Source organism: Argentina silus (genome assembly GCF_951799395.1).
Source record: "Argentina silus genome assembly, chromosome: 11".
In the NCBI taxonomy this organism is placed as follows: domain Eukaryota; kingdom Metazoa; phylum Chordata; class Actinopteri; order Argentiniformes; family Argentinidae; genus Argentina; species Argentina silus.
Window position 1 is genome coordinate 12,581,055 of NC_139665.1, and position 24,704 is coordinate 12,605,758.

Here is a 24,704-nt window from a genome sequence, read left to right on the forward strand (position 1 = left end):
TGTTGTCAATTTTGGGTGACAGGGAGCGTGTTCGAGAGCGTATGTTTACTGACCAGCGCTGATCAGCGCCTTTCAATACCGTTGACATGATGAGGATACAATTTGTCCGACGACTTGCTCTAAAAATGTCGACTGCTTGAGATTAACGAGAGTCGCAAAATAGAGACGCAGTTTTTCGAGGGAGACGCTGTTTCCTCGCCGAATTCGCGATGGAGCAGCAAATGGCCGTGTTTGAGTTAAGAGAGCCAAACCTAGAAAGGCGAGAACAGGCCCGGCAGTGCATCTGTGCAGTCTTGTTGGACGATGTTGTGAGAATACCCTCAATAGAATCCTCATTAGGACGTCCTATAGAACATAAATGTGCAATCAATAGATTTCTCAAATACCATTATGATTTATGTCCACTCCTACCACAGCCTACACATTAAAATAACACTTTTGAGCAATGTTGTGATTGAAAAGTAGTTGAAACTAGTTGGAAAAATTGGATAACTACATCTAATCTAGCCAGAAAGTGCTTGAACTGCATTTAAGATAGCTAGCTATTTCGTTTGCACCTTCTAGATTGCTACTTTAAGTGTTTGTTCATGTCGGTGTTGACAGATTCAGTTGCTCTTCCTTTTCAGTCTCTTGAGGAACAGTCACCATGTTCTACACGTGTGGTCCCAACGAGGCTATGGTGGTGTCAGGTACCTCTCATCTAAACAATTCCTTCATCCATATGTAGACATCAGCGGAGGCCAGTGGAGGCAGAAATCGGAGGACGGGCTCATTGTAATGCAAGGAACGGAATGAGGAACGGTATCAAACACAGCGTTCCATGCATTACAATGAGCCCGTCCTCCGATTTCTACCTCCACCAGCCTCCCCTGGTAGACATGTTGAGTATTTAGGTGTAGTAGTATAGTATTGTAGTACTGTAGTATTTAGGTGGTAATGATGACCTCCAGTTTTCTGTTACTCTTTCTGTTTCTCAGGATTCTGCCGCTCCCCTCCCCTGATGATCGCGGGCGGCAGAGTGTTTGTGATTCCATGTTTTCAACAGCTCCAGAGGTATTTTATCTGTTCCTCGCAAAGTGGCTGTGTGTCAGGGGAGGCTGGTGGAGGTAGAAATCGGAGGACGGGCTCATTGCAATGCATCAAATCAAATCAAATTTTATTTGTCACGTACATCGCATACAGCCGTAATTGACATTGTGAAATGCTTTGGGATCTCGCTCCTCGCTCAACAACAGTCGGCAACAATCAACAATCAACAATCAGTAATACAATATAATATATTACTTAAAAAAAATGACAATAGTAGTGTATAAGGGTGTAGAGTAATGAGCAGCAGTAATGACTGAAAGGGACGGAATATTTGGTTCCATTCCTTATTCCGTCTCATGCATTACAATGAGTCCTCCGATTTCTATCTAGCCTCCACTGCTTTGTATGTGTTGACCTCCATCATTGTGAACTAAACATTGCTGTCCTCTCCCCTCCTCCAGGATCTCCCTGAACACTCTGACCCTGAACGTGAAGAGTGATAAAGTCTACACACGTCATGGAGTCCCCATCTCAGTCACTGGTATAGCCCAGGTCTGTCTGCCAATCCCTCCCTCCTTCTCTCTCTCTCTTCCACTCCCTCTTTCTCTCTCTTCCCTCTCTTCTCCTCTTTCTCTCTCTTTCCCTCTCCTCTTTCTCTCTTTCCACTCCTCTCCTCTTTCTCTCTCTTCACTTCCCTCTTTCTCTCTCTTCCCCTCTTCTCCCCTCTTTATCTCTTCCCCTCTCCTCTTTCTCTCTCTTCCCCTCTCCTCTTTCTCTTTCTTCCACTCCCCTCTTTCTCTCTCTTCCCTCTCTTCTTTCTCTCTCTTCCCTCCCTCGTAAAAGAGACCTTGGTCTCAAAGGTTAAATAAATATGGCCACTGGGCAGGTGCCTCTGTTTGTTTTGCGCTGAGCACACATGCGGTGATACTGTTTTACATTTTTACATTTACATTTGATTTTATCCAAAGCGACTTACAAGTACATTTGTCTGAAGTAAGTGAATCATCCATCCATCTGTCATCATAAGAAATCTATGCTAGGACCAGGTGCCATTGGCAGACACAATGCTAGAAGAAGGAAGGATTTCTTTACAGAGGGGTAGTGGGGGGTGAAGAGGTCTTTAGGAGGGGTCTTTAGGAGAGGTCTTTAGGAGAGGTCTTTAGCACTGTGGTCTTTGCTCTCCAGATGAAGATCCAGGGCCAGAACAAGCAGATGCTGGCCGCAGCCTGTCAGATGTTCATGGGGAAATCGGAGGGTGAGATCGCCCACATCGCCCTGGAGACACTGGAGGGGCACCAGAGGGCCATCATCGCCCACCTGACCGTAGAGGTGAACTGCACAGCACCCGCTACAGGCCACAGTAGTGTATTACAACAGCTCACCCATTTCAGTACTGTGTTCCCCATGACAGCACTCGAAACACTACAGCGCATTCCGTAATTGATATGTAATTAATGAATTGTGTTATGTTTGTCATTTCAATGCAATTTTCAAGTGCATTTATGATCTGTTTCATGTTTGTAAAGCAGGGCTCCTCTGAAAAAGAGACCTTGGTCTTAGTAGGACCTCCCCTGCATAAAATAAAGGTTTAATAATAACAATAAAACATTTAAAAAAAAAAAAAAATCGTAGATGGGAAAGTCCAACAGTGACTCTGTAGAAAAGTCCATCAGCCAATGACAGACAGTATTTAAGAGTTGAAACAACTGCACATTTTGACACACAATAACATCATGGGTGTTATTGACCATTCTGAATATTTTCACAATTACCGTAATCGGCACCAAATGAAGTTTGGTGTCTGAGGGCCTTCACAGATCCACTACAACCCTCCTACAGGAGATCTACAAGGACCGTAAGAAGTTCTCAGAGCAGGTGTTCAAGGTGGCCTCCTCTGATCTGGTCAACATGGGCATCAGCGTGGTCAGCTACACCCTCAAAGACGTGCACGACGACCAGGTCTGCTTTCTCTCCCGCTCTCCCACCGCTGAGATCCCCTCGTTCCTCACTGAACATACGTTTTAGTCCCGGTGTGTCCCAGGGGAGGCTGCTGGAGGTAGAAATCGGAGGACGGGCTCATTGTAATGCATGCCCTGCCTCACGATGAGCCCGATCTCCAATTTCTACCTCCACCAGCCTCCACTGGTGTATAACGTGCTTAATCAGGGTCTGTGGAACAGTCCTGCTGTATAATTGTTCAAGTAAATGCTAGCTAAAACCTGGCCTGTAGAACAAACAAAGCATAACCAGGTGTTGTTGTTGTTGTCTTGGTGGTCCTGGGGTTCAGGATTACCTCCACTCTCTGGGGAAGGCCAGGACCGCCCAGGTCCAGAAGGACGCTCGCATGGGAGAGGCCCAGAACAAGAGGGATGCAGTCATCAGGGTAAGCCCTCTCTTCTGTCCTCTCCTTCTCTCCTCCCCTTCTGTCCTCTCCATCTGTCTCCATCTTCTCTCCTCTCCTTCTCTCCTCTCCTTCTGTCCTCTCCTTCTGTCCTCTCCTGTCTTCGTTCCTCTCCTTCCTCTACCTCCCTCTCTCCTTGTTTATCTCATCGTTTCATCCCTTCTTCCTCACATTTTTGCCCTCTACCTCCTTGTCCTTTTTTGCATTTTCTCTAGTCACTCCTCCCCCCCCCCTTTTACGTTCTCTCACTCCATCTTTCCTTCTCATTTTCTCATCTACTCTCGTTCCTTCGGTTGTGATGCTGTCTCTGGGTGTTTGTCCCTGGCTGTCCCTGTGCAGGAGGCCCACGCCATGCAGGAGAAGATCTCAGCCCAGTACGTCAACGAGATCCAGATGGCCAAGGCCCAGAGGGACTACGAGCTGAAGAAGGCCAGCTACGACATCGAGGTCAACACCAAGAAGGCCGAGTCTGAGATGGCCTACCAGCTACAGGTATGTCCATGGCTGTACCAGGGGAGGCTGGTGGAGGTAGAAATCGGAGGAGGATGGGGTCATTGTAAAGCATGGAATGGAATCCCCTCCTCACCCTCCTTCTACCCCCTCTCCTCTCTCACCCTCCTTCTACTCTCTCAACCTCTCTCTTATCCTCTCACCCTCCTACCCCCTCTCTCACCCTCCTACCCCCTCTCTCCCACGCTCTCACCCTCCTTCTACCCCCTCTCCTCTCTCTCACCCTCCTTCTACCCCCTCTCCTCTCTCTCACCCTCCTACCCCCTCTCTCACCCTCCTACCCCCTCTCTCACCCTCCTACCCCCTCTCTCTCACCCTCTCACCCTCCTTCTACCCCCTCTCCTCTCTCTCACCCTCCTTCTACCCCGTCTCCTCTCTCTCACCCTCCTTCTACCCCCTCCTCTCCTCTCCTCTCCTCTCCTCTCCTCTCTCCTGTCTTCTCTCAGGTGGCCAAGACCAAGCAGCGTATTGAGGAGGAGAAGATGCAGGTGCAGGTGGTGGAGCGCGCCCAGCAGATCATGCTGCAGGAGCAGGAGATCACCCGCAAGGAGAAGGAGCTGGAGGCCAAGGTGAAGAAGCCAGCGGAGGCCGAGAGGTTCCGTCTGGAGAAGCTGGCCGAGGCCACGCGGTAAGTACATTGACCGGTGGAGGTAGACATCGGAGGACGGGCTCATCGTTACGCACGGAACGGAATGGGGAACGGTATCAAAACACGTTGTGGTTGTCTCCACCGGCTTCCTCTAACAGTGACCATAGTGTGAAAACAAATGATTGAAGCAAATTGAAATGATATAGGAAGAGTAAAATGATTTGGTAGAAATGTTTTAGCGAGTCAGTCACCAGCTCACATCCGGCTCCCTCCTGGGGTGGGAATCAAACCAGCGACCTTCTGACTGCTGGCCGGCCTCTCTGACCTCTAGGCGACCTGCCTACACACTCATTATACTGTCTGATAGAATTCCTCTTTCTTCCTGTCCAGTCTGCAGCTCATCATGGAGGCCGAGGCAGAGGCTGAGTCCATCAGGGTGAGTCAAACTCTCGGCTAGAAAACAAAACCACACACAGAAACCAGAATATTGCATTTCACTCTGACCTCCGCTCCTCTTCTAGTCCTGTAGTGGGCGCTCTCATCCACTGTGACTCACAATAAGTGTGTTTACAGTAAGACAGACACTGAAACAACCAGGGGAGGCTGGGGGAGGTAGAAATCAGAGGATGGCTCATTGTAATGCATGGAACGGAATGAGGAATTCCTTATTACAATGAGCCCGTCCTCCTATTCCTACCTCCCCCAGCCTCCACTGGAAACAACCATATACCACGCACCAAGCACTGTGAAAGCAACACCGTCTGTGTCTCTGTGTCTCTCTCTCTCTCTCTCCCTCCCTCCCTCCCTCCCAGATGAAAGGGGAGGCGGAGGCCTTTGCTGTGGAGGCCAAGGGCCGGGCCGAGGCTGAGCAGATGACCAAGAAAGCGGAGGCCTTCCAGCAGTACAAGGAGGGAGCCATGGTGGACATGCTGCTGGAGAAACTGCCCCTGGTGAGAAACACGCTGGAGCTTTAGCACCCTACGCCAGGGGAGGCCGGTGGAGGTAGAAATCGGAGGACGGGGCTCATTCTAATGCATGGGACGGAATGAGGAACGGTATCAAACGCATGGGTTTGACGCCGTCCATGCGTTAGAATGAGCCCCTGTCCTCCGATTTCTACTTCCACCGGCCTCCCCTGGTGAACACACACTGTGGACATGGGGGTACTGTTTTGCATGCGTGTCAGAGCACACAAATACAAAATGCAAATGTTGGAGCGCAACCCCAAATGTATTGTCCCGTATATTCCTCTGCCGTCCACTAGATAGCAGAAGAGATCAGCAAGCCCCTGGCGGAGGCCAACAAGATTACCATGGTGTCCAGTGGTAGCGGGGAGGTGGGCGCGGCCAAGCTTACGGGGGAGGTGCTGGACATCATGACACGCCTCCCAGAGGCGGTGGAGAAACTGACCGGCATCAATATCTCGCAGGTACACACACACCCCGCACGTACACGCACACACACACACACGCACGCATCTCACACACCCGCACACACACGCATCTCTCACACACACACACACACACACACACACACACACACACACACACACACACACACACACACACACGTCACTGTGTGGGGCAGGACCAGTGTTGGGGAAGCTACTCTGAAAACACATTTAACTAAATGGCCGATACTCTACAAGGAGAGAAGTGGAACTACACTAAAGCTACCCTTGAGAGAATTATAGCTACTTGATGTAGTGAACTACTTTGAAAAAGTAGTTCACTACATCAAAACTACTTCATCCAACACACAACAGTCAGTTACTGAAAGATGACCAGTCCAGAAAGTGTGTGAGTGACATGCTCTGAAATCACTGGGAGAGAAAAAAATGGTGAGGTAGGGTGAAGTGGGGAGACCGGAGGCAGTGAGGGAAGAAGAAGTAGGGACATATAGGCTGCACAGGTCTAAAACAAAGTCTCTCTGTCTAACCTCTCTTTTTCTCTCTTCCCTAAACCTTCCCCTCCCTCCCTCTGTCCCTATCCCTCTCTTCTCTAGGTGGTCACTTGTATGGACTGAAGAGAGGCTCCAATGACCAGGCAGGACCCCCTCACCCCTCCCCCCTGCCTGGATGTACCACACACATGCGTGTCTGTCACAGTCTCCCCTCCCTCCTCAGAATGTTCTAGAATGAGTAGATCGGACGTAGTCCCTCATAACATGGCCATTTCGCTAGTACACCAAAAGATGGCAGACATGGAATTGTAATACATAATAATTGCCATGGTAATCATTATTGCTGCATGTGTAGAACACTGAGAGAAGCTTAAACAAATTCTGAGGCGGCGCCATAGCAACGAAGCACCGTTTGACTGAACATTTCAATGTCAGTTGAGTTGGTTGTTAATAAAGCTGTGAACTAAAACTTCCAAATGGTACACCACAAGACGGCCGCCGGTACGCCCACCATGGAATGTCGGTTCTACTCATTCTATTCCTATGGTTATAACAACACCATATCTATCTACAGTATATCTGCCCTCCTGTCGTTTAATCGCTCCCCTGTTTCAGTCTCTTCTTTCCCTGTCTCTCAGTCTCTCACCTCTTTTTGTATCCAACCCCCTTTTCTCACTCCTCTCTCTCTCTCCCTTTCTATTTCTCCCTGTTTCCCTCTATCGTACGCTCTCAGTCATAACTGCCTATGTCCACTGCCTTGATGCCAAACCTTAAGTGCGTCTTAATATACAAGTTTACTGAAAAACATGCAGTCAAATCCTCCATCCAGTATTCTGTTACAGCCATCAGCCTAACTCAACAGTAGGCAAAGGTGGCCAGACCAAATTCACAACCCATTATTTTAAAATTGTTATTATTGTTATTTTAAGTGTACTACTTTGTTATTTTAGTCTGATGAAAATGGAAAAGAGTGGCTAGTGTAGAGAAGCATTTAGCAGCTGCGTATCTAGGCAGTGAATGTTAGTGGTGTCACCAAGAAAGAATGCTTAAAAAAACTAAAAAAACAATCAAAGGATCAGATCACTGGCGTCAACAAAGGCTCTTGGGAGATGTAGTGCAGACTGGCCAATACAACTCTATAGCTGTAACTGTATTTATCAGTCATTTTTAAATCACTTCCTACCTGTGAAAATCACTTCCTCCCATTGGTGTGTGTCTACTCTGTTAAGTGTTGTTGGTGACGTTTGAATCCACTGCTGTTTTCACATATTTATTCGTGTTAGTTGAAAGTCACAGGAAATCACTTTATATTTTAAACGCCGATTATGTAGCAGTTCTCACAAATTGTATTAACTTAAACTTTATTAAACTTGTATTAACTTTGTGGAGAGTCCTGCTGTGAGTTTTAAAACCTGGTTTGCAGCCCAACAGACCTTCTATAGCTAGTTACTGGTATAAAATAGTTTGATTTTACACACAAAGAGTATTAGCGAAGAGCATGTCACTGTACATAAGATATAATATATTTCACTAGAAGAGAGTCAAGCCCTCAGGACAGTCCTGTCACTGTATGTCAGTCATTCTTCATCAGTCAACGCTTCAGAATACGACGCATGAGTTTGGACTATTAAGGCCTCCTCACTCTGTACTTGGCCTAGGGTGAACACGAAACCCAGGGTTAGCAAACGTGTGTGTGAACGAGGGTGAGCTAGCCCTGGGCCAGTTTTGACCCTGGGCTAAGGATTATTTTTAATGTTATGAAACACAAGATCATGCATGTGATGTAACTAGTTGGCATTATATTCAAGTGTGCAATTTTAGATATGGAGCGTATAAGGCATGTGAAAGTGGTAATGGGTCAATAGCCAGGTAGGGACTGAACCAGAGGTTTCAAATACGACCAAAGGGTCAACAAATGGGTATTTTCATTTTCATAAAGGATGTTTTCTGTACCTCTGTACCCCAGTAAAGGTTGTCTCCATTTTTAACAAGTGTAATTATTGTAACTGTTTTTACTGAAATGGTTTAGGTTTCATTTCTGTTCAACAAAGCTTGAATCATTTTCATGTTTGTCAAAGAGAAGAACATTTCCAAAATCAGCAATGTAAACCCGTTTACACATTTGTCTTACCTTCCGGTTAATTAAATGACAAATGTAATCAAGTCATGAGTACTAATACCCCTGTATTACTAGTACACTGTACCTGTGTTTGTAACCTCACTTTGCCAAGGATCCTACCTGTTGGATTACTATCCATTGTTCTATCAATGATTTATACCAGTTATTATTTCATAATTATTCATAAATGGGATGTTTAGTTTAGTACAATGAAAAGCACACAGAGCTTTAGAGATGGCACCTGGTTTACACTACAATGGAACAAATCATGCCATGGGAGCAGGAGAGGCTGGTGGAGGTAGAAATCGGAGGAAGGGATCATCGGGCTCATTGTAATGAATGGTATCAAACGCGTGTTTCTACCTCCGCCCGCCTCCACTGCAGATGGTAGATTGTATCCATATGTCAAATGTTATTTAATTTATGTTCTTGTTATTTTCTTAATTAGAATTCAGTGTGCTGTAGTTTTTTTGTTTTTGTGGATTTGACAAAATGGGAATATGCCTCTTGTTGTTTTGTCATTGCTGTGGTTGTGCACTGAGGGCATGAAGAATATTAGACATTTGTATTTTGTAGGCACATGTACACTCTTAATTACATGAAATACACTTTCTTTTTTAAAATCCAAAACTGCAACCTGTTTTTGTCTTCTTTTGTGCGAGCGTTTTGCATCAGGGGAGGCTAGTGGAGGTAGAAATCGGAGGACGGGCTCATTGTACCATGCATTAAAATGAGCCCGTCCTCCGATTTCTGCCTCCCCTGGAGTGCGTGTGTGGGAAAAGCATTGTCACAGAGCCAAGCACAGCCTGAGGGGTCCTGTGGCCAGCTTAGGGGACAGACAACAGTGAAATTGTGTCTCTATCGCAGGTGCAGGCCAAACAGTCATTTCAAGCGCCAATATGTATATAATCAACATTTTGATATTAATATCTGATATTTCTCGGCCATATCGGCCGATACAGAAATGACAAATAAAGTTCCATAACGGGGCAGAAAATATGGTGAAAACGATCTCTTTGCAGTTATGTTCTGACATTTTGTAATTGTTCCACACATTTTTACTCGGCAGCTAATGGCTTTATGCACATTCAACCTGAGGAATAAACTGTTTTGGCTCTGATTGAACAACATCAGCAGCACACACAACGTCGGCCACGCAACGCTACCCGCATCGTGCCGGTGGCGTGTCAGGTGTGTGTTCCCTTGGCAGACAGAGCCATTGGAATATCACTATCACCGTTATAATATTTACAAAAAATGTGATGAACAGGAGTATGATGTGATTGATAATCATGGCAGAATTAGTAATTAATAATAACTACAACAGATGAGTAACTGAACATTACTATTCACGGCATCATCAATAACCGTAATTAGTCATCATGAAACTGCTTCGGAGGACCAAGTGTCATAACATTATTGTTATTTTACAATAGTTTTTCATGAGATTGAGATTCTTAAAAACAAACTTTCTGCCAGATTGGGGAACACTATCTGACAAGGGAGCGCGTACTGACCCGACACCGTAAAAGGAGGACCAGCAAGGTTGTCGTCTTGGGACAACTTGTATTACTTTATTGTCCTTTACCAGGAGAGCACTCATCTTGAGATGAACATGTGAACTGTGCATATACAGCCAGTGCAGCGTAAGGGTAGGTAATAACTGCATTAGAACAGGAGTAATAACATTAATAACAATATTGAGGACTGATAACTACGAGGAGAATAAGCACGAGAACCAACCAATCACAAGCCTGCTCCACCAACAGGGAGAGCAGAACGGAGGAGTTCTTGTGATTGGATGGGGGTAGAAATACATGTCAACGACTCAGTATTTAAAAAGCTATTTTGTTTTCTTTTCATACTTTAGATATCTGTTTTGCTTTACAGAGGCAGAGAGGACCATCCTTCCCTTTTTTAAAAAGAACAAGTGTCGTCAATATCTATGAACAGGATAATATTGACAGTTATTGTAATCAATAATAATGAGGCTAACATTGATAGTTGCATACAATAATAATAATATTGAAGGTAGTAATAGTCTGTATGAAAGTTGTATATTTTTTTTTTAAAACAACTCATTAACAGTACCTGACAGCCATTTCACAGCGAGCACAACCGTCTTCCTTCCACCCGTCCCTGGCTGTTCCTCAGTGTTGCTTTGCAAGAATGACTTTGAGGATACCTTAGATACCGTATGGATACCGTAGATACCGTATAGATACCATATAGATACCGTAGATACCGTATAGATACCATATAGATACCGTAGATACCGTATAGATACCATATAGATACCGTATGGATACCGTATAGATACCGTAGATACCATAGATACCGTATAGATACCGTATGGATACCATATAGATACCATAGATACCATAGATACCGTATGGATATGGATACCGTATAGATACCGTATGGATATGGATACCGTATAGATACCGTATGGATACCATAGATACCGTATGGATACCGTATAGATACCATATAGATACCGTATGGATACCATATAGATACCGTATAGATACCATATAGATACCGTATGGATACCGTATGGATACCGTATAGATACCCTATAGATACCGTATAGAAAACCATCATTCTTAAATACAAAATGTGCTCGCTCGAAGATGTCTTCTCACTCACGTCCCTCGATCATAAACTTATTTTTTCGCTTTCCCGTCACACATATTTCATTCACACATTCCTCTTCAGATAGAAAAATAACATACATATGATATACAACAACAACGTACATATGATGAGAAACTGGAGAGGGGGGGGGGGATTACCAGATCCATCGAGTGCCTTCGTTCGGACCCTCTTATCTGATTTCCCTTTTCTACAACGTCTTATTTAGTGCATTCTTTCAACCGTTCATCTCTAGAAGCCAACGCTCCTGTCATCCTCCTCTTCCTCTCTGGCCTTCTTCACTTCTCTCCTCTCCTTAGTCGTTCACTGGGTCTTTCATCTTTAAAGCCTCCAAATGGCCACCTCTCCGGCACCCAAAGGCAGTGTCGTTTTTACTAAGTGCTCTCTCCTCTCCTCAGATTCTGTCCATCCCCCCCCTTCCTCCTCCTCCTCCTCCTCCTCCCAGCACCCCTCTATGAGTTCATGTGCTCCACCTGGATGGCAGAGGTGGAGACGGTGAGGCAGAGGTCCTTGTGGGAGGACAGGTCTGCCACGCTCACGGGTTTGTACTGGATCTCCCCGGACGACACCATCTTGTACTGATGCAGGTCGAAGGGACAGGGCTCCCCCTGCTGGTAGCTGCCGGGAGTGCTGGGGTTGGGCTGCTGGTTCTGGTTCTGATTGTGGCCCACCCCTCCAGGCCCTCCTCCTCCTCCTCTCCCGCGCCCCCTGCCCCGGCCCCCGCCCCCGGGGGTCTGGCCCTGGGCCTGCTGGGCAGCTACTGCGGCCGCCACAGTGAGGGGGTCTGGGTTGTGCTTCCGCATGTGTTTCATCAGGTAGGTCTCCTGGGGGAGGGGGGAGTCGGAAGGGGGGAGGTGAGGGGAGGGAGGGGGGGGGGGAGGAGAGGGGGGGGGGAGAGGGAAGGGGGAAGGAGAGGAGAGGGGGAATGAGAGGGGAGAGGGGGAAGGAGAGGAGAGGGGGAAGGAGAGGGGAGGGGGGGAGGAGAAGGGAGGGGGAAGGGGAAAGGGGGGGAGAGGGGAGGGGGGGAGGGGCGAGGGGGAGGAGAGGGGGGGAAGAAGAGGGGAGGGTTGAGAGAAGGTGGAGAGAGCAGTGAACACTCAGGATGCAGTGAGGGGAACAGGTTGGCTGGGGAGGCTGGTGGAGGTAGAAAAATTGGAGGACGGGCTCCTTGTAATGCATGGAATGAAATGAGGAATGGTATCAAACACGCATTCCTCATTCCATCCCATCCCTGACGTGGAGCCCATCCTCCGATTTTTCTACCTCCGCCAGCCTCCCCTGGTGCACACCCAGTATGGAAGTAACTGGGGAGAAACACTGTGTAGAACATTAATATTTACACATTAACACACAAACTACAGCAGTCACAAGGAACTGTATTCAACCACAGAACTGACGCCTACCAGTACAGTAGGGGAGGCTGGTGGAGGTAGAAATCGGAGGACGGACTCATTGTAATGCATGGAATGGAGTAAGGAATGGTATCAAACACGCCTGTTTCCATTCCACCAGCCTCCACTGCAGTACAGTCAACACTACAGACCAAAACAATCATCTACTGGCTGTTTAACTGTTGACACTACCAACCAACTTACAGTGACCTTACCAAGCAGTCCGCAAATTAACACTGCACTTACTGAAAGAGATATAAATTAACACTGCAGTTACTGAAAGAAATACAAATTAACACTGCGGTTCCTGAAAGAAACAAATTAATACTTAGAAATACAAATTAGTATACAGGATTAGTTTCCATGCCCACAATTCTCTAGCCCCTCCCCCACTGATGCAGCCAATGATTCTCATGCAACAGGCCCCTCCTACAACTTTGGGGCTCATTATTAACTCACTAACTGCCAAACAGTTCCGGAACACTCACCACCAAGAGCGCCAAGTGTTCTATGTGGTGTTTACCTAGCAACAACACTCTGATTGGCTACAAAATGAAGCATCGTCATTGATGCATTTCTGGTGAATAAAGCCACCCTGGGCACTCTAGAATGTTGACAATGTGGGCGACTTTATTCCCCCTCGGCACTGAATGAGTTAAGGGGTGGGGCTGTGTCACCAGGCAGGGGGGAGGGGCTTCGGGGCGACGGACAGACGTACCGAGGTGTACGCGCGGTTGCACAGGCCGCAGGAGTAGAGCTTGGCGTGTTTCACCGTGTGGCTGGACAGGTGCACCTCCAGGCTGGCCGCGTCCGTGTAACCGCGGTTACAGTTGTGACACTTGTAGGGCTTGTCTTTGTTGTGCTGGCGGCGGTGGGACTAGCAAGGAAGGAGACACAGAGCGTTAGTGACATCATCGTTATTGACCGTGTCGCCCATCTGATTTGGGGTCAAAACTGTATCAGATGTTTCTGACAAATATTTGTATTCTGGGGGGCGCTTAGTGGCGTAGCACACTAGTGCGCATACCACATCTTCGCAAGGTTCCTGGTTCCTCTCTCTCCTGTCCTTCCTGTCAATCTCTATTGTCTCTATCCCAATAAAGCACAGATGCCCTAAAAAACATATAAAGAAAAAAAGAAAAGAAAAAATTTCCCCCACGGAGATTAATAAAGTATCTATCTATCTATCTATCTATATTTGAGACTCCCAGTGACATATGGAGCCAGCGTCTGTATGTACCTCTACTGATGTAGATGGTGCTGAAAGGATTCACAACCTTTGTTCTGCAAGACCAAATACATCAACATGATTCTACACCAGGGGAGGCTGGGGGAGGTAGAAACCGGAGGATGGGCTCATCGTAATGCATGGAACGGAATGAGGAACGGTATCAAACACAACGTGGTCTTCTTCACATCGTGTTTGATACAATTCCTCATTCCGTTCCATGTCGTCCTCCGATTCCTACCTCCGCCAGCCTCTCCTGCTGTGCACCATGGAGGCTGAGTTAAGATGGAGGAGGAGTTGTCGTACCTGGAGGTTGGACAGCTGTGTGAAGGCTTTCTCACAGCCGGGGTGAACACACTTGTACGGTCGGTCCCCAGTGTGGATCCTATCAATGTGAAACACAGCGTCTGTGAACTACAACTCCCAGCAGCCTCTAGAAAACCATTACTTTTGTGGCAGAAAATATGATCATCTTTATCTTCTGTGGCAGAAGATATGACAAGAGTGTGGAAGAGGTGTAGAGGAGAGTGGAGGAGAGGAGAGGAGTGGAAGGAGTGGAGGAGAGGAGAGGAGAAAGGAGTGGAGAGTGGAGTGGAGAAAGGTGTGTTGTGGAGGGAGGAGAGGAGTGGAGGCTGTGATGTTGTGACTGGCCAGGGTGCCTGTTACCTGTGATGCTGCTGTAAGTGTCTGAATGTTACTTGTCTGAATGTTACCTGTGGTGCTGCTTTAAGTGTCTGAATGTTACCTGTGGTGCTGCTTTAAGTGTCTGAATGTTACCTGTCTGAATGTTACCTGTGGTGCTGCTTTAAGTGTCTGAATGTTACCTGTGGTGCTGCTGTAAGTGGCTGAGCTGTCTGAATGTTTTCTGGCAGTAGGAGCAGGTGTAGGGCTTGGCCCCGCTGTGGATGCGGATGTGCTGGGCCAGGTAGCTGGAGTTGGCGAAGGACTTGGAGCAGTGAGGGCACTTGTGGGGCTTGCCTTCAGTGTGGTTTCTAACCAGGGAGGGGAGGGGGGTGGAGAGAGAAAGAGAGAGAGAGAGAGAGAGAGAGAGAGAGAGAGAGAGAGATTTATATATCAAATCAAGTTGACGATCCAGATATCATCAAACCATAGTAAAAAAAAAATCAAATCACCTAAATCAATTTTCTAATTGAAATTGTGCGCTTTTTTTTTTTTTTTTCAAGTTGGGGAACACAGAATGGAAACATACAACTGGCACAGTCACCCTTTCCCCTCTCTTTCTCTTTCTCTCTCTCTCTCTCTCTCTCTCTGTGTCTCTCTCTCTCTGCCTACAGTGTGATAGAGATGGTGTGTGGTTATTCTGCAGTCGTCTAATGAGAAGGGATTTGTGTGAAGTGTGTGTTTTTCTCTTGAAACCAACGGCCAACACCAAAACAGTCTGCAGGGCATGGGAGGGAGAGAGGGAGGGAGGGAGGGAGATACGGACAAAAGAGCACTCAACCAGGAGAGGCAGAATCGTTCTCCGATTTCTACCTCCACCAGCCTCCCCTGCACTCAACATGGTAACTGAACGGAAAGGATGGTAGGGGAAACCATGAAACACAGGCAGGTGAACAGAAGAATCGGTTGAGCGAGGTACATGGTCCACAGGTAGAGTGTGGAGGAGGTGCATGAAGAAAGGAGGAAATGATTGCAGAAAGAGGAAACGTTTGATGTGTATTTTACTCAAAGTGATTAAGTCATTGCCAATGTGACTGTATGAGTGATGGTCAGTTTGAGTGATGGTCAGTTTGAGTGATGGTCAGTATGAGTGATTGAATGCAGGTCTGTGACAGGGTGACAGGGTGGTCTGGGACAGGGTGTCAGGGTGACAAGGTGACAGGGTGACAGGGTGTCAGGGCGACAGGGTGTCAGGGCGACAGGGCGACAAGGTGAGAGGGTGACAGGGCGTCAGGGTGACAGGGTGACAGGGTGACAGGGTGTCAGGGTGACAGGGTGTCAGGGTGTCAGGGTGACAGGGTGACAGGGCGACAGGGTGTCAGGGTGTCAGGGTGACAGGGTGTCAGGGCGACAGGGTGAGAGGGTGTCAGGGTGTCAGGGTGTCAGGGCGACAGGGTGTCAGGGTGACAGGGCGACAGGGTGTCAGGGTGTCAGGGTGACAGGGTGTCAGGGTGTCAGGGTGACAGGGTGTCAGGGTGTCAGGGCGACAGGGTGACAGGGTGACAGGGTGACAGGGTGACAGGGTGTCAGGGCGACAGGGTGAGAGGGAGGTAGAGAATGAGAGAGAAGAAGGATGAGGAGGAGACATTAACAGCGAGAAAGAAAAGATGGACGTCAAAACATACAGAGGGGTACAGACATTACAGGCAACCAACAGAAACAGGGACAAGACAACCACACTTCATCAGAGTAGACGAGAGATATTTTGTAAAAAAAAAACAACAACATCTAAATCTCTGTGAACATGAGGTGTCAACGTTTTAGGGGTGACATTTTGACGGCACAAAAAGACCAGCGGTGTCACAAATTCTGGACCCCCTGTAAAATATCGCTCCTCTGTCATGGCACATAGATTTTGAATTAATAAACACTACTATAAGAATTGGCAGAAATTACGTCACCCATCATCAAAATGAGGCCCTAAGAATCTGTTGCACTAAAAATTTACCGAATCCAATACAAATCTGACTGTGGCGAGACGTGGGACACCATTATCACTGTAACTGGTCATTCATCTCCTCCTTTATTTCTGTGTGATTGTCTGTGACTGTTGCTCTCACACACCTATTAAAGAGACATCAACCTAAACCTCAAACCAGACACTCACACACTCAGTCTCACACACCACGAGGAGGCCGGTGGAAGTAGAAAAATCGGAGGTCGGGGCTCATTGTAATACATGGAATGGATTACACCCCCCCCCCCCCCCCCCCCCGTCCTCCGATTCCTACCTCCACCAGCCTCCCTTTGTAATACACACACGCGCCAGTAGAGGGCAGTAGTACCGTGTATGCTGCTGTAAGTGGCTGAGCTGTCTGAATGTTTTCTGGCAGTAGGAGCAGGTGTAGGGCTTGGCCCCGCTGTGGATGCGGATGTGCTGGGCCAGGTAGCTGGAGTTGGCGAAGGACTTGGAGCAGTGAGGGCACTTGTGGGGCTTCGCCTCCGTGTGAGACTTGGCGTGGATCTGCATGTCCGACTTGCTGAAGAATGTCACGGCACACATCCGGCACCTGGAGGGAAGAGAGGGAGAGGGGGGGGGGGAGGAGAGAGAGGGGAGGGGGAGGGGGAGAGAGAGAGAGACAGAGAGAGGGGGGGAGCGGGAGGGGAAGAGAGAGAGAGAGAGAAGAGAGAGAGAGAGAAAGAGAGTGAGAGAGGGAGAAGAGACAGAGAGACGGAGGGAGAGGGGGGAGAGAGATGAAAGGGAGGGAGGGAGGGAGAGGGAGGGAGGGAGAGAGAGAGGGGGAGGGAGGGAGAGAGATGAGAGAGAGAGAGAAGAGAGAGTGAGAGAGAGAGAAGAGAGGAAACTGAGTGACGTGCCATGTTTAAGACAACATATAACACCTAATGGTTACAATGATGTTACGATTACATGTCATAAAAACACATTTGTAATGGGGTGAAATGCTCTCCTACCTGTACGATTTGGTCCCATCTTTGTTGGCATGATCGTCCTCGTCATTCGACAGATCATAGGGGTCGGTGGTGTGGTGCTGAAACAATATCAAACACAGGACGACCGACATTCAGTAATGACAGAGGAACTATCTCTGATGGCCAGCGACATCGTTGTTCAAAACGAAAGCGAAAGTGAAAGCATTACGATGTTCCTCAGTGAATTCAGCGTTTTAGCGAAATGAATAAACAAGATTCTGTTTTATGTCAAAGTTACCTGTCCCAAGATTCACTGGTCAGTCAAAGTTACCTGTCCCCAAGATTCACTGGTCAGTCAAAGTTACCTGTCCCCAAGATTTACTGGTCAGTTAAAGTTACCTGTCCCAAGATTCACTGGTCAGTCAAAGTTACCTGTCCCCAAGATTTACTGGTCAGTCAAAGTTACCTGTCCCCAAGATTTACTGGTCAGTCAAAGTTACCTGTCCCAAGATTTACTGGTCAGTCAAAGTTACCTGTCCCCCGCCAGCCAGGTGTGCCAGGATCAACGCATCACTTCCTGGCGGCAACATGGCGCCCACCCTCGGCATCATCGCCTTCTTCTTCCTGCCGCGCTTCCCAGGGGTTGGCATGGCGATGGCAGGGGGGATGGCAATATCCTCTTTCTTATCTAGAAGAGGGATTATTGAGAAAAAGGGGGGTGAAAGAGAAAGAGGGGAGAGAGGGAAAGATAGAGACGGCTCCCGTTAAAAAATAAATTAAAAAAACCCCCACCAGAAATCATACTACATATCCCATAATGCTCTCCACCCAGTCCCACACAACTGTTGTGGCTTCAACTATGCGAGTAGACAAACCAGCTCCATAACATCTTCATCTCACTAGAGCACCTTGAACCTTAGGGGCTTGATTAAAGGTGAAGCATGTAGTTTTTGCACATTGCTGCCCCCTCTGGCGACACTGAAAATGTGAAAACATACATGATGCTACGTTTTCTAAAAACGGCAATTGTAAACAAACCAAATGTAAAATAGGTACGTCGAGGCCAGCGCTCGACTACGATGCCAGATTTAGAAAGAGCTTTGTTTGGACCAAAACATCGCCCTGCATACTAATCATGTGATCTCATTCCTCGATCTCTACCGCTTTATCATGCCTATTCAGCACTATTTTAAAGCTCAAATCTACATACTGGACCTTTAACTCAGTCCATCAGTGCCGAGGGTGAATAAAGTCGCCCAAATTGCAAACAATCTAAAGTGCCACAGGTGATTTTATTCACCAAAAATGCATAAATGATGATGCTTCACTTGTAGCCAATCAAAGTGTTGTTGCTAGGTAAACACCACATAGAACACTTGGCACTCTAGGTGGTGAGTGTTCCGGAACTCTTTGGCAGTTGGTGAGTTAATAATGGACATATATCTCCATCATCAGTTGGCCACAAGTGGCTTGCCTCAGACAAGCTATGGATTGCATGCTATTCATTTCTGTTTCAAAGACTCCTTGTTAAATACGAAGGGAGTTATTAAACCAAGCTGCTCGAAAATGTCTGATTATTCTTCAAAAACTCCTCAGGAAAAAAATGGTCCAATCCTCCAACAGAACAACCCTGTAGTTGCATCAGTGGACATTACCTTTGAAGCCGTTGTAGGACAGAACAACAAGGAGTCCGTGACCGGCGTAACCATAGATACAGAATTAGTAGAACAGACACGCCTATTTAAAAATCAACATTCCATGTCGGCCATCTTTTGGTGTACGAGCCAAATTGCCATGGTCATATACTCATTCTATTTCTCTGGGCCTACATGTAACAGCCCGGAGGAAAGTGACCTTAACAAGAACCTTACGATGGTCCACAACAAGCCAGGATTTAAACATCAGTTCTGAAGCATGCACCATACCCACGAGAGCAGCCGCGAGGCAGGGCTGCGTTAGGCGGTAGGAGGGAAGGATGGCAGGTGGTGAGGGGTGAAGGGGGAGGGGGGGGGATGGGTGGGTACCAAGGGAGGCTGGTGGAGGTGGAAATCGGAGGACGGGGCTCATGGTAACGCTCGGAACAAAATGAGGAATGGTATCAAACCATTGCTTATTCCGTTCCATGCATTACCATGAGCCCCGTCCTCCGATTTCTACCTCCACCAGCCTCCCCTGGTGGGTACTCACTGTGGCTGTAGAAGTAGAGAGAGGAGGGCTGGTTGGTCTCTGACAGAAACCGAGAGAAGAGAACACACTCAACACATCTGTGCTACCTCGCTCGCTCGCTCGCTCCCTCTCTCTCTCACACCGCAGAGGGCGGAGGTCAGGGGTCATGGGTCAGAGGCTGCTGTCAGTGTGATGCCCATATGTGTGTGTGTGTGTGTGTGTGTGTGTGTGTGTGTGTGTCTGGATACGTGTGTGTCTGAACTGAAGTAAGCCGGTTTTTGCTCTGCTCTGTGATAAGCCAAGCTGCTCAGGCACACAAGCTATCAAAGTACAGGGCGAGATAATCGGGCGTTTGAGAAAACGGGGCGGTAGTTGAGCTGTTACCTGTGTTGGTGGGGTGCAGGGCGGACACTATCATGGTGGTGGACTGGGGTCCGGATACGAAGGGCTGTGTGGAGGCGGGTTGGGAGACCAGGGTGCCCTGGGGAGTGGTTATCACAAGCCCCGCTGAGGGAGAGAGAGAAACGGTCACCTGACTGCACCACAGACCCCCCGTCCCGTCCCATCCCGGGAGAACGACAGCATACATTACACACAATGACACATTACATACAAATATAAATACACACACACACACATACAATGACACATTACATACAAATATAAATACACACACACACACACACATACAATGACACATTACATACAAACACACCCGCATCACACACATACAATGACACATTACATACAAATACACACACACACACACACAATGACACACTGTGTCAGAATTGTGACAGACGGCACAGGTAAAGGACTCCAGGATTGAAGAGGACAGAAACAGAGGACGGGGGAGAGAGAGAGAGAGAGAGACACACACACACACACACACACACACACACACACACACACACACACACACACACAGGTGGAACCACACCACAGAAGAAAGACACACAAGTTGACACCAGGGGAGGCTGGTGGAGGTAGAAACCAAAGGACAGGGGCTCATTGTAATGGATGGAACGGAATCAGGAACGGTACCAAACATACCATTCCTCAAATCCTACAACGGCTTCAAACATACATCAAACATACCATTCCTCATTCCGGTCCATGCATTACAATGAGCCCCGTCCTCCGATTTCTACCTCCCCCAGCCTCCCCTGGTTAACAGCAGGCTGCATGTCCTCTCACCCGCTGTCATGATACCAGTGGATGATACCGGCACCACAGTGATGTTCTGAGAGGTGTGAGGCTGGTGCAAATGCCCGACAGCGCCCAAGGGACCGCCACCACCCCCTCCCTCCTGCTTGGGCACCCGCCCTCCGGCCCCGACGTCCATGGCCACAGAGCCTGGAACGGTGAGCACGGCAGTGGGGTAATGAGAGGAGGAGGAGTGGGGGAACGTTGGAGAACCCTTCTCCGGACCCAACTGCTCCTTCATCTTGTTGAGGAACATGGCGTTCTCAATCTATAGGGGTCAGGGGTCAAGGTTGACGGGCGAGGAGAGGGGTGGAAGAGAGGAAACAATGGGTGAGAGAGAGCGGGTGAGAGGCAGAAAGGAAGAGAGGAGAGTGGTGTTGGAAAGAGCAGGAAGAGGAGTGACAGGAGTGATCATTTGGGGAGGCTCGTTGTGTTACAGACTGTTATGTACATGACAGGGGAGGCTGGCGGAGGTAGAAATCGGATCCGATTTCTACCTCCGCCAGCCTCCACTGTCTCATGAATAGTGTATGAGGTTCTAGCCATCCTCACCTAAGGTGGCAAGCTCAGCTTATTACTTGTTAGTGCTAACACAAACTGTGTCTGCGAAACACCCATGTGTATTTCAAAATAGTCCAATAATAAAGTTTCTACCTGTCCTTGAACTGTGGGAACAGGAGACCAGAAGTATGATGAGTTGAAATGGGAATCTTCCATTATCTCTGTAATTGAAAAGCAACATTCTCATAAAGATTCGTTCTTCGCCGTCAGCTGAAATGAGATGCCCATGCCCTCCTCAACTGACGTCAAGCTCTTGGCCTGACCAACTGTCTCACCAGCGAGTTGAGCACAAGAAAGAGCGAAATAAACACGGACAACGTCTGTACAAGTGCAGCGGTCATTTCCTTCATTTGCATGCGTTTATTCAAGTGTGTGTAGAGTTAACTTAAAAGTATCCACCTTTTGTGAGTGTCGGTGGCTGCAGACAAGAGGTTGGAGTATGCAGGTCAAGATGATAACGGTCATGCACAGCCGTTCACACACAAACAAACGCATGCATATGACTGTAGAGCAGTGCACAGCGTTGTAGTGTGTAACGAAGAAGACTTGTGACCTCTGAAATGTACATCGAGGGAAATGTCTGGAGTTTCACCTGCACATGCATCGAATAACCTTCGCTGTCACATGCAAATATTGTTTTGACTATTGAGCTTGTGCATTCTTTAGAGACAGCTCTTTAGAAAGGGAAACGTTACATTGCTGAAATGGTATTACATGCGTATAGCTTGCCTAGGTCTAGCTGCGTTCGGATTGGGATGTTTCACAGACATATTTCAATATGCCATAGCTACACATATCTCTTGAGCCAGTCACCAAGCTAAATGACGAGGTACCGTTTATAGCAATGGTGGTTAACTCTACCAACCTCTGCCCCTGGCAAAACTAGTCAATTGTCATCATAGTTCGCATTTATCAACAACACATCAGAGAAATATGAGCTGGCGAGTTCGATCCAGAGCAGAAGTTAGCGTAGCTAACTCCATTAATGTCAGCTTTTGTTCGCTAGCTTCAGCTTGCTCCTGTGCGGCCTATATTTGAAGTCTGTAAACAAATTAACTTCCGCTTCAGAACAATAACAGCACCGTGCCAACCCGTCCATCCCTCCCCTCTTTCGGCTCTCTGAGAATAAAAAAAAAAGAGAAAAAAAAAACGAATAGATAAAAAAAAAAAAAAAAAACGCCGCCGATGCGAGACGCAGATCCATGCAGACTTCCGGCTGTCGAGACAGTGGGGAGAAGCAGCTCGTTTGAGTTGCTCTAACACACAAAAATAATTAACAATTGAGTAAAACTCGATGTTAATTACCGGTGCATCGATTCCCTCTCAACCCCAGGGTCCCTCGGGTTGGAAAAGTTCGGAAACTCAGTCCAAATCCGCCCGAACCCTCAAATTTGCTGATTATTTCCCTCGTTTTTTTTTCCTTTTCCCCTGTTGTGGGTCTGCCCGATTCCTCCGCACCACACTTCCGGTGGATGAGGTCAAGTAAAGAGTTGGTTCAGCTCCAGAGGAGAGAGGAGAAGCCAGAGGGCTCACTCTGCCTCCACTTCCCTCCGCTGTCTGTGGAAAAAATAAGGACTGGGCCGTTTTTGTTCAATGCTGGAAAACAATTGGCTGGCTGTGAGTGTGAGTGTTTTTCACTCATGTCTGCACCTTGTTCTTATTGGTTTTAGCTTAACGTGTGTGTAATGTCTAGGGCCTTATGACCTATATGTAAAAGAAATATGGCTGGTATTGGATTTCGAGCCACTCAACCAATCTTCTGTTTATATCAAATCTTTGATGGTAGCCGTTGTCCACCCTGGAAACTATAGCAACGGAAAGTAGCTGGACGACGAAGTGTGGGAAGGTATTTTAAATTGTCTGATAAATGTTTTTATTCATGTGTATCGGCAATTATTCAAGAGTGCAGAGGATATCGGCAGACTGCGCATGTGTGTAGCAGTCACTCTCCTTAAATAAAGTCATTTCTTTGCATATTGGCGGGCTACACTCTGTAAGACACTTTTTTACACACCTAGCTCAAAACAATAAGGACAATGTGTCTGTTGTCTCCCAGCATTGAAAATCCGTCCCAGTCCTTTTTCCACAGACTGCGGACGGAAATGGATGCAGAGTGAATCCTCTGGCTCCTCTTATCTCTGTGGTTCAAGCAAAGAGAGTAAGCAGGAAAGAGACGGCACTGTTAGCATTTCCCATAGAGCATCGGGTAACGCCAACCGCTAGTGGAAGTCGCTGTTGACTAGCGACCCTCTGGTTACATTCCTTGGCCATTCCTTACGTGCAGTCTGAATATAAACACATTCTTGGTGCTGTTTTACTGTCTACTAATAGGCATGTGCGCTCCATTCATTCAAACTCACTTTTCTCCTCAACGGAAGGTTGAAGCAACTTAATATATATCACGTTAGTTAGAAATCAAATTGATTGTATGATATTATGAAGAATATGTGGTTGTTGTCGAGCTGTTTATTTACAAAAGTCCCTTGGAGGACTATTTGTTGTGCATTAATCATTCACTTTCCTTGGCCTCTAGTCTGAACCTAGTCTGCTTGTAGACCACAATGCACTCTGATATTAGCCCTTACCAACATTACCCCCAAAGGGCTAAAAGCCCCACATCTTGGTTTCATTGGGTCAAGATAGAAAAGTGGTCACATTAACAAAACAAAATATTTCTGGTCAATGAAGTCTTGTACTTGATGAATGATGAAAATTATAATGACAACTAGTAGATAATTATGTGTTTATGATAAGCTGTGTCAAGTGATTGCAATTAGACAAAGTTCAATATTTGTGGCCAAATTACCTAAAAGTAACTACCAACCAAGTCAGAAAGTTCATTCGAGTTGATTTGGCCCTGCAATTTCACTCCCATTGTGTTTTAGTTAGCCTCGGCTAAAGTAAGCTGAAGTTAGTAGTGGCTATTTAAACAGCTCTGAACCATGGATTACAGTTTCTACAGCCCATGGACTATTTTCTGGAAAATGAACCATCCGACTTACAGTGATAGTTTACTTAGTTTAATACACCCTATAGTCAATGAGGTGTAAGAAAAGTGAACTATCCCTTTTACACATTATAGTCAATAAGGTGTAAAAAAAGTGAACTATCCCTTTAAGTGGCCCGGACGAAGTCCAATGGAAGCAGCGTCTCAATTATACAATTTATTATACAATAATTGGCTGCTGTGCTCTTTGGTCTCACAGATGAAGAACCGGATGGATCTTGTATGTCATGTAATGTATTGAAAATAGATTTAAAAAAATAAAAATAATAATCATAATAATCACAAACTAAAAATTGTTGGCTACTTATGGTCAGTCTGTTTCATGATGGGCATGGGCAGGAAGCTGTACCATAGCTCCTAGGTTGCTATGCCAGTTAGTCCAAACAAC

At 47.1% G+C, this 24,704-nt stretch overlaps 2 protein-coding genes across 7 annotated transcripts; one reads left to right on the top strand and one right to left on the bottom strand.

Annotated features, from left to right (window-relative positions):
- Nucleotides 1-646: 646 nt before the first annotated feature.
- On the top strand, nucleotides 647-6,933 carry flot1a (flotillin 1a; the record flags this gene model as incomplete). Its single annotated transcript, XM_083681142.1, has 12 exons — nucleotides 647-689; nucleotides 978-1,053; nucleotides 1,491-1,581; nucleotides 2,215-2,358; nucleotides 2,869-2,988; nucleotides 3,317-3,412; nucleotides 3,770-3,922; nucleotides 4,387-4,568; nucleotides 4,920-4,965; nucleotides 5,342-5,479; nucleotides 5,794-5,958; nucleotides 6,534-6,933. The coding sequence occupies 12 exons, from the start codon at nucleotides 647-649 to the stop codon at nucleotides 6,552-6,554; spliced, it is 1,275 nt and encodes a 424-aa protein (XP_083537268.1). The 3' UTR covers nucleotides 6,555-6,933.
- Nucleotides 6,934-9,444: 2,511 nt separating this feature from the next.
- On the bottom strand, nucleotides 9,445-22,730 carry LOC310811739 (zinc finger protein 362-like). 6 transcript variants are annotated; one of them, XM_083680012.1, is made up of 12 exons: nucleotides 22,615-22,708; nucleotides 21,403-21,470; nucleotides 20,740-21,016; nucleotides 19,927-20,049; nucleotides 19,564-19,602; nucleotides 17,910-18,064; nucleotides 17,419-17,495; nucleotides 16,791-17,015; nucleotides 14,649-14,816; nucleotides 14,131-14,209; nucleotides 13,315-13,473; nucleotides 9,446-12,029 (listed from the first exon to the last, which is right to left on the bottom strand). In XM_083680012.1, the coding sequence occupies exons 2-12, from the start codon at nucleotides 21,463-21,465 to the stop codon at nucleotides 11,658-11,660; spliced, it is 1,737 nt and encodes a 578-aa protein (XP_083536138.1). In that variant the 5' UTR covers nucleotides 21,466-21,470; nucleotides 22,615-22,708; the 3' UTR covers nucleotides 9,446-11,657. The 6 variants fall into 6 exon arrangements, with proteins under 6 accessions (XP_083536141.1, XP_083536138.1, XP_083536139.1 ...); XM_083680013.1 differs by lacking the exon at nucleotides 22,615-22,708 and adding an exon at nucleotides 22,175-22,360; XM_083680011.1 differs by lacking the exon at nucleotides 22,615-22,708 and adding an exon at nucleotides 21,709-22,360.
- Between the last annotated feature and the right edge of the window lie 1,974 nt (nucleotides 22,731-24,704).